A 10,534-nucleotide genomic window follows, 5' to 3' on the forward strand; every position below is an offset into this window, starting at 1 on the left:
TTATAGAATTTCTGTTAATAGAGAGGTTCTTGATCTCTGCATCATATGTCAACCTCTATATATCGATAGAGAGATTTATAATTTTTATTCGACACAAGTATCCACAATGGTTCGTAATTTTTGTATCCTTCTAATAGAGTTTCTTAATTTTTGCGTTTTAGGTCATCTTCTAACAGAGAGTTTCTTAATCTCCGTGTCATATAAGTTTCATGATACTTCGATATTTGAGCATTCACATAGATTCGTAATTTTTATGCGTTCCTGATACAAAAGTTTGTAATTTCTGCATGCCGCTTATCTAAATTTTTAGTTTTCGCGCCATAATTATCAACAATGGTTCGTACTTTTTTTGTGCTAACCTATCATAATTTGTACACTTTATTACACTACATGATATATACATATTGCACCATATCCTTTACATCCATGATTGATATATAAATGATGCTCCCCCGAAGTAATTTCCATATGTTCATGACTAGCTTCCTCGGCTCATAGCATCCATGATTGATATATAAATGATACTCCCCCTAAGAAATTTCCATATGCTTATGACTAGCTTCCTTGGCTCATAGCAACCATGATTGATATATAAATCACGTTCCGCCGAACCCGTGCAACGCACGGGCAACCGTCTAGTTGTTCAAATATCGTGAATTTTTTTAGAAATTTAATTGAAGAAATGATTAGAACACAAATCTAATATCGTGAATTTTTATTTTTTTTGTCAAATAGTCTAGTAGTTAGAATTCTACTTCTTAAAGGTGAACAAGTGGGAGTACCAGAATTCGAATACCGATCCATGCAATAATTTGCAATTAGGCATGACAATAAAACTCATACCCGTGGGTACCCACCCAAACTATACCCGCTTTGACGGGGTAAACCCAAGTTGACTGAGTTTGGGTTTTTCCCGATTTCAAAAGATGGGTTTGGGGCGGGTAATGAGTACATTGATACCCACCCCGAACCCGTCCCCGAACCCGCCCGCTTATACTGAAAATTAGATTTCACCTCTTTTAAATTAGAAACGCTTAAACAATCTCTTAAATTACGTTCATATATTTATTTTTTATTTTAATTTGAGTATTAAACAAACTATTTTCTCTAAAAATGGCTTGGTTACTTGCTACCTTAGTTTAGTTTATTAAATTTTGGACATCAATTGTCCTTACTTTGGACACATGGCATCATTTTAAGTAAGGGCAATTGAGAGTTTTCCAGAACAATCAACTTTCTTATATAGATTAGATAAAAATAATACACAATTGGGTTTTTTTTTGGGTACATAGACGAATCAAATGAGGAAGCCGAGGTTTAAACCCCGGTCATGACGTCTGACTTAACAATTTCGACATTTTTTTACCGGTTAAGCTAGGACTTGTGGACATGCATAACACCAATTGGTTTTTGTTCATTGATATATTAAAAATGATTCTCCAAGTCATGCATAACAATCATCAAGAGCGCCACCAATCAACTACATGCAAGATACCGCTAATATATTATAAGTTTAAATTAAAAAAGAAATCAAATTTTGAATATTAATAAATCATTAACAATTGATTTTCCTGATTTATATGTACTAAATATGACTCTTTAAATCATACATATCAATCGTTAAGAACACCACTAACCAACTACATGCATAACACCATCCATATATATTTCTAAAATAATTCATCTTTTCTAATTGTTCATGTAATATAACGACTCTCTTGACACATTATGTATCAAATTACTGAATAGTATATATGTTAGAAATAATAAAATATAATCCCTATTAACATTTATGCATTTATTATCTATCAAATAATTGATTATGTTTTAATATTCATATAAAATTTTGTAAGATTTCATTATCTATTAGACATATTATAAATTCCAACAATCACTACTTTGAATCTAGGTAAAAAAACATCATAAATATATAAATATTAAATATTTGTTCGATCTCTTATTTTTTCTTCATATATTCTTTTGTAGTCTCATATATTATTTCATCTTTTTTAAACACAAGTACAAATAAAAAATATTTGTGCAAACTCACGTAACCTGCTAATGCAAATAAAAAAACAAAATAGTATCCTTCAAACATCACTACAAGAAAACCTCAATTTACCAACATAATTTAAAATAAATTTACTGGTAGAAAATTTCGCCACAAAGTTATTGACAAAATTTTCCGCCAGAAAATAATAAAAATCCGTCAATAAGTGCTTCCAAAAAAATAAATGATAAATATTATATATATTGGCGGAATATTCCGCCACTATGATAAAAAAATTGGAATAAGGTCCCAGCAGAATTTTCCGTCGGTAAGTGATTGGCAAAAATTCAAAAAAACTGAATTGCCGCGAGACACCCTCACACCTCTCTCACGTCATTCCATTTCTCTTTCTCTCTCACACCCTCAAATCCCTATCTCACCAAAACAATTCTCTCTTCTTTTCCCGATAGCAGCCAATATTGACCCATAAACAAGTGTAATAAGTCATTTTGTGAGAAGAAATCAGTGAAGGGAATAGTGAAATGTTGAATTGAAGGTCGATTATGTTAGGTGTGTATTGATCAAATGTAAGCTAGTTAGATGCAATGCTCATGAGCAAGCTTGCCAAGCCTATGAGCCAGGCCTGCTGTCAAGGCACGCGCGTGTTGCAGCTGAAGCTTAAGGCGCAAGTTAGCTTAGTTTGAGTTTGTTAAGTTTGTTAAGTTTGTTGTAACTAACTTGTATCTTGTACATTGGCTATATAAGGCCTTGCTATGATCAATGAAAGTGAAGAAGTACCATTTGCCTTATCAATTTGTATCAGTTTACCTTCTAAAGATCCAGCCTTTGCAATAACCGTAGTTAGTTACAAAGTTTTTCATCGCGTTCTTGCTTGAAGATTCCATGGCGGATTCAAGCAACTACCTGCAACCATCAATTCCCAAGTTTGATGGTCACTATGATCACTGGTCGATGTTAATGGAGAATCTCTTGAGATCCAAAGAGTATTGGAGTCTCATCGAGGATGGAGTAATTGAGGCTCCTGCAGGAGCAACTCAAGATCAAATTGAAGCTGCAAGAGAGAGCAAGTTGAAAGATTTAAAAGCAAAGAATTTCTTGTTTCAAGCAATAGAAAGATCCATTCTTGAAACAATCCTCACTCGAGGTACTGCAAAAGAGATATGGGATTCAATGCGCCAGAAGTATTGTGGATCCACCAAGGTCAAGAGAGCTCAGCTGCAAGCTCTGAGGAAAGAATTTGAGATGCTGAACATGCGAATTGGTGAGTCTATTGATGAATACTTTTCAAGAACACTGAGTATTGCCAACAAGATGACAAGCCATGGTGACACCATCACTCAGAGCACAATAGTTGAAAAGATCTTGAGATCTTTAACCTCAAGGTTCAACTATGTGGTGTGCTCAATTGAAGAGTCTAATGATACCACCACAATGACTGTGGATCAGCTGCAAAGTAGTCTGCTGGTTCAAGAACAAAGAATGAAGCATCAGAAAGATGAACAAGAGCAAATTCTGAAGGTTTCTAATGGTGGAAGAGGCTCAGGAGGTAGAGGAGATAACTCTAATGCAAGGGGTCGTGGTAGAGGCCGTGGTAGAGGAGGAAGAGGAGCAAAATTCAACAAAGAACTGGTTGAATGTTATAAGTGTCACAAATTAGGTCATTTTCAGTCAGAATGTCCTAGTTGGGAGGAAGACAATGCAAACTATGCTGAGTATGCTGAGTTTGATGATAGGGGAGAAATCTTGCTAATGGCTCAAGGAACAAAGTCTAATGAATCTCAAGATTCAATCATTTCTGATGCAAAGAATGAGCTGTGGTTCTTGGATTCTGGCTGTAGCAATCATATGGTGGGAAATAAGAACTGGCTCTTTGAATATGATGGCACTTTCAAAGATTCTGTTAAGCTTGGTGATGATTCAAAGATGGCAGTTGAAGGAAAAGGTAACCTAAAATTGCATATTGAAGGTTTTACTCAAGTACTTACAAATGTTTACTATTTGCCTGGCCTGAAGAATAATTTGTTAAGCATAGGCCAATTACAGCAAAAGAACCTAACTGTTATCTTTAAGAATGATACTTGCAAAGTTTTTCATGAGGAAAAAAGGTTGATCATGGCCACACACATGACAATGAATAGAATGTTTGTTATCAAAGCACCAGTTATAGTCCCTCACTGCATGAATGCTTCAAGTGATGGCAATGACAATGCCAACTTATGGCATCAGAGGTATGGCCATCTCAGTTTCAAGGGTATGAATGTGCTGGCTCATAAGGAAATGGTGATTGGTTTGCCAAAATTGAAACAGCCAAAAGAGGAGTGTTCCAATTGTATGAAGGGTAAACAGCAGAGACAAAATGTGCCAAAGAAAAGTTCATGGAGAGCTAGTACCAAGCTTGAACTTGTTCACTCAGATATATGTGGACCTATTAACCCTGAGTCAAATGGAAGAAAGAGGTATTTCATCACTTTCACAGATGATCTAAGCAGAAGAACATGGATCTATTTCATGAATGAAAAGTCAGAAGCTCTAGCAATGTTCAAGAAATTCAAAGTGATGGTTGAAAATGAGGCAAAAGAGTCCATTCAGTGCTTAAGAACAGACAGAGGTGGTGAATATACCTCAAATGAGTTCAGTGAATTCTGTGATCTTCATGGAATTAAGAGGCAACTCACAGCTGCTTATACTCCTCATCAAAATGGAGTATCAGAAAGGAAAAATAGAACCATTATGAATATGGTTAGGTGTATGCTTAGTGAAAGAAGTGTACCAAAAACTTTTTGGCCTGAAGCAGTGAATTGGTCTGTATATCTGCTTAATAGATCCCCTACTTTTGCAGTGAAAGATGTCACACGTGAAGAAGCTTGGAGTGGGATCAAGCCATCTGTAAGCCACTTCAAAATTTTTGGCTGCATTGCCTATGTGCATATACCAGATAATCTGAGGAAAAAGCTAGATGACAAAAGCATAATATGTGTTCACTTAGGTATAAGTGAAGAATCAAAAGCATACAAGCTGTTTGATCCTGTAAAGAAAAGAATTCTTGTTAGCAAAGATGTTAGATTTGATGAGAAAAAGCAGTGGAATTGGGAGAACAAGGTAACTGAGAAATCAAATTCAAGTCAGCAAGTGATTGACTGTGAAATTGATGTAGAAACTTGTTCAACAAGTAGTCATCATGATCATTCAAATGATGCACAAGTTCATGCACCTGATGATGCTAGTAATGCCAGCAATCCCCTCAGTGAAGAAATGGATCTAACTGTATCTGATTCAGAAGAGGAGGGAAACAATGAGGTAAATGAACTAGGCAAAAGAGTTTCAAAGAAACCTAGTTATTTGAATGACTATGAGGTTGGAGATTATGAAGCAAGAGAAAGTAGTGACAGTCAAGCCTTTTTCAGCCCTAGTGAAGATCCAATGACATACAATGATGCAGCTAAACATGATGTATGGAAAAAGGCTATGGACACAGAAATAGCAGCAATTGAAAGCAATGACACCTGGGAACTAACACATTTACCTGCTGGAGCAAAGAAAATTGGTGTTAAATGGGTTTATAAGACTAAGTACAATGAGGAAGGAAAGATTGAGAAACATAAAGCTAGATTAGTTGCAAAAGGGTATTCTCAGCAGCATGGCATTGATTACAATGAGGTATTTGCACCTGTGGCCAGATGGGACACCATAAGAACAATACTAGCTATAGCTGCAACAAACCACTGGTATGTGTTTCAGCTTGATGTGAAAAGTGCCTTTTTACATGGTGAATTAGATGAAACTGTATATGTGGAGCAACCATTAGGCTATCAGAAGAAAGAAAAGGAGATGGTGTATAGACTGAAGAAGTCTCTCTATGGTCTGAAGTAGGCTCCAAGAGCTTGGTATAGCAAGATTGAAGCCTACTTCTGCAGAGAAGGTTTTGTCAAGTGTACTCATGAACACACATTGTTTGTAAAGAAAGAATCAGATGGGAGAATCATTATTGTGAGCTTGTATGTAGATGATCTCATCTTTACAGGCAATGATCAAAACCTATTTGATAAATTCAAAACATCAATGGAAAGAAACTTTGATATGACTGACTTGGGCAAGATGAGATACTTCCTTGGGATTGAAGTAAAACAAACAAAAGAAGGGATCTTCATGTTTCAGCAGAAGTATGCTTGTGAGGTTCTAAAAAGGTTCAATATGGAAAGCTGCAATAGTGTATGCAACCCTATTGTGCCTGGAAACAAATTGAAGAAAGATGAAGATGGAATAGCTTGTGACTCAACCAGCTATAAACAAATGGTGGGTTGTCTGATGTATCTGCTTGCCACTAGACTTGATTTAGCATTTTCAGTTTGTTTAGTAGCTAGATTTATGGAGAGGCCTACAGAACTTCATGTTGCAGCAGTGAAAAGAATACTTAGGTATGTGAAAGGGACTGTGAGCTATGGTTTGTGGTTTGAAAAGGGAAAGGATGATGAGCTGGTTGGGTGGTTAGATTCAGATTATGCTGGAGACCTTGATGATAGAAAGAGTACATCAGGGTATGTGTTCATGATTGGTTCAAAAGCTGTGTCCTGGTGTTCCAAAAAGCAGCCAATTGTGACCCTGTCAACAACTGAAGCTGAATTCATAGCAGCAGCCAACTGTGCTTGTCAAGCCATTTGGTTGAGTAGAATACTTGATCACATCAGCAGCAGGAAAAAGGATTGTATTACATTGTATTGTGACAACAGATCCACAATCAAACTGTCAAAGAATCCAGTGATGCATGGAAGGAGTAAACATATTGATGTTAGGTTTCATTTTCTCAGAGATTTGACCAAAGATGGAAAGGTACAGCTGCTACATTGCTCATCCTTTGAGCAAACTGCAGATATTATGACTAAGGCCTTATCCCTTGAGAGTTTTTGCAAGTTCAGAGATATGCTTGGATTGTGTAAGCTTGAAGACATAAACTGAAGCCTTGACATGGTTCAGTTTAGGAGAGGCAATGTTAGGTGTGTATTGATCAAATGTAAGCTAGTTAGATGCAATGCTCATGAGCAAGCTTGCCAAGCCTATGAGCCAGGCCTGCTGTCAAGGCACGCGCGTGTTGCAGCTGAAGCTTAAGGCGCAAGTTAGCTTAGTTTGAGTTTGTTAAGTTTGTTAAGTTTGTTGTAACTAACTTGTATCTTGTACATTGGCTATATAAGGCCTTGCTATGATCAATGAAAGTGAAGAAGTACCATTTGCCTTATCAGATTATACCCTTTTTTGCAGGGTTCAAAGTGGCTTCCTTTTAATGAATCTATTGCTATTTCTACAACATGAAATATTAATAAAGGTGGAACTGTTTCTAATGCATAATCGTGTTTGGATGTGAATCAGAAAGAAATTAGTCATGGTTGGATATGGAAATTGAATGTTTGTTCTGAAGATGCTAAAGTTGTTTTCACTGATGTTACTTATATTTTTAATTTTTCACTTGTTCATTCAATTAGGAGAGAAAACACAACCTTATGTCACTCTTCACTACTTTTTCTAAAATAACATTGATTTTAATGTATATATTGCCCGAATTTCCATTTTTGCACACATGAAGAATATGTCTTCTTCGGTTTCCTTTTTTTTTTAAGAGTTCATCGGTGTCCTTTTATTTCATTTATTTAATTAAGGGATAAATATGTTTTTGGTCCATGTAAACATTCAAAGTTTCGTTTTTAGTCCCCCCAAAAAATTTCTTCCAATATTAGTCCCCTAAAAATTTTTCGTTTCTAAAAATGGTCCTACTGTTAAGTTGGGTTAATGGAAGCTGACATAGCACTAGTAACCATTTTTGAAAATGAAAAATGAGCATTCACAATGAAGCTACTCATTTTTTAGTATATAACTAAATCTCATGTATACACATAACTTATTTATAATTTTTTAATAATAGTACTTAATAAACACTCAATCTCTCCGACCTACTACCTCTTAAAAAGTTCTAAACGAGTTCCACTAATAACTTTACATCATTATAAATGGGTCTCACTAAAATGTATATGTATCAATGTTTATTTAAGAAACGACACCTATTAAGTATCCAACTATTTATGTTGGATTGAAAGTTTTATAACATATAGATTATCCATAATTATTTTTGAAAAAATTAAAAATCATTTGGTATGTTATTAAAACTCATCAAAATGACGATTTATGAATTTTTATTGAATACCGTTAATCTTGCTTGATCTCAATAACATCTCAAATAATTTTTAATTTCTTTCAAAAAAATTATGTATGATCCATATAATATAAACTTTCAATTCTACAATGAATTTTGTAAAATTCATATTTATTATAATGTTATACAGGACTGATGCACTATGAAAGACCTCATTCATAGACAAAACTTTTTTTGACGCACTTTATTACACATCCTATCATACCCAATTCTTAGCAATTTTCACGGGCATATTTCTATTTTCCATTAGCTATGTTATTTCAATATTTGTTTTTTTTTGCATCAGCTCCTAGATTTTTAGAGGAAGGGGATCCAATAATATAGAGTTTGGCTTCAAGGTTAAAAAAAGTTGGCCAAAAATTATTTCATAAAAAATTTACTTGGATTTTGTTAATACTTATACTGAAGTCTTTGCTTATGTCACGAGTTTCCTCGGGTTCTCTCTTATTCCCTTTTCCAATTGGTTCTCAATCTTCTTTTCTAACACGCAACTTTCAACATCACACCCCCCTTTCCCACATTTAATACCATATCTTACTCTTTTTCTCTTTCAATCTCTCAAAAAAGTCTCCTCTTTTCCCTCTTCTTCTCCTTTCCCTCTTCAAAATTCATTTCTTCATATTCCTTACTTTATATTTATACAATACATATATTAATTATAAACCTTAGTCTTAGACATATTATTTTTTTGGATTCAACATGGGGTATTCTGAGAACGCACAAGTAGAAAGTGGAATTGAGTCAGAAAATAATAGAAAATGGGTTATAGCTGGAATTTCTTTACGTGCACCATTGAAGCCAATTTTCACAATTCATCCTACTGAGAAAGAACAACAAAAAGAAGAAGAAACAGAGGAATGTTCAACACCAACAAATGAAGAATCAAAGATTCCAACATCATTCACATGTCCACCTGCTCCTAGAAAACAAAAATCTTCTTTGAAGTGGAATCATCATGGTATTGGTAGTGGTGTTGTAAGAGAATTTTTTAAAGCACCCGATTTAGAAAGTGTTTTTATACGACATGTTGAAAGTGCTAATTGATTGTAGTAAGGAGAAAAAATATTTAATTAATTGTCAATGTTTTGTTACCTATAGTTTTTTTAGCTAGCTAGCTATAGCTTTTGTTATGTTGTGTACCTTAGTTAATTTTCTATAGTTTATAGTACTATGTGTTTTGTTTTCTCTAGTTGTAGAAGTTTATGCGTCAAAAAAAAAAGTTGTAGAATTGAAGTATAAGGATTAGGACTGTTTTGTATAGAATGGTCTCAAAATGAAGAAAATTGTTTGTATGCTAGCTTGAATCTTGATCTTTTTTGAGCTTTCTCTTTTTTATTATCATGAAGAAAATTGTTTGTAAGCTGAAAGCGACTTTCAGGACTGCCCGTCCAACAATAAAATCTCCTATCCTTATTTTAAATTGAAGTTTCAATACCTTATTCTTTTGTTCAACCTACACTCAACTCCATATATATATATATACTCTTTTGAATAAAAATTAGAATGCATTTGGAAGAAGTAATTTATTTTAAATTTAGCTAATATCTTTATACATAACATTCATGTTGTAAGATAATCTCGCAAATATTAAATAATTTAACCATATTCATACTATTCATGAATCTATTAAAATTATCTATTTAAACAATGTATCGATATATATTTAGATAAGATATATAGAGAAGAATTCATCATCTATCCCTACCTCATGTGTGTGACTTACTGTGCATGATCACGCGTAGAAGTGAGAATTGAAGTCAAAGTAGGTAGGCAATAATTTAATAATATAAGTTGCCAAATGCGAATGAATTTTGAATCCTTTTCAAAGAGGTTGGCTGATGCTGCACGGCTGCTTGCTTGATTGACCTAGATTAATGGCCCACACACGTCCTTACCTAAGTAGAGCACTACTCCCTCTAGTCCTAAATATATATAAAAAAAAAGGGAAACGATCATTTTAGTTCTTGAATGTGCAACTCGCTGTCATTCTGGTCCCTGATTGAAGAAAAAATACAAAATAGTCCCCGACTCTACAATCCATTAGTCACTTTAGTCCCTGACGTTAAAAATGACCGTTAACTTTACAAAAAGCTGATGTGATATTTTTGGGGACACGTGGCACGTTGACTAGGCATTAGTTGGACAAGTGGTCTGATGATATGGCGATAGACGAAAATGACAATACGATAGACCAAAATGACAATATTTTTTTCTTTTCTTTTTTTTTCTTTTCATTTCTTCATCTTCTTCCTCTCACTCCTTGTTCATACATTCATCAATAAAATCCAGAATTTTAAACCCAATTTTTTTAAAATATCATCAAT

General features: G+C 34.4%; 1 protein-coding gene across 1 annotated transcript; it reads left to right on the forward strand.

The window, feature by feature from the left end:
* Positions 1-8,705: 8,705 nt before the first annotated feature.
* Positions 8,706-9,630, forward strand: LOC123924475 (cyclin-dependent protein kinase inhibitor SMR6-like). Its single transcript, XM_045977374.1, has one exon. The coding sequence runs from the start codon at positions 8,910-8,912 to the stop codon at positions 9,252-9,254; it is 345 nt and encodes a 114-aa protein (XP_045833330.1). The 5' UTR covers positions 8,706-8,909; the 3' UTR covers positions 9,255-9,630.
* Positions 9,631-10,534: the final 904 nt, after the last annotated feature.

Source organism: Trifolium pratense, linkage group LG4 (genome assembly GCF_020283565.1).
Source record: "Trifolium pratense cultivar HEN17-A07 linkage group LG4, ARS_RC_1.1, whole genome shotgun sequence".
NCBI classification, from domain to species: domain Eukaryota; kingdom Viridiplantae; phylum Streptophyta; class Magnoliopsida; order Fabales; family Fabaceae; genus Trifolium; species Trifolium pratense.

Coding starts and splice junctions, on each gene's coding strand:
- LOC123924475 (XM_045977374.1), top strand. CDS start 8,910: ATGGGGTATTCTGAGAACGCACAAGTAGAAAGTGGAATTGAGTCAGAA.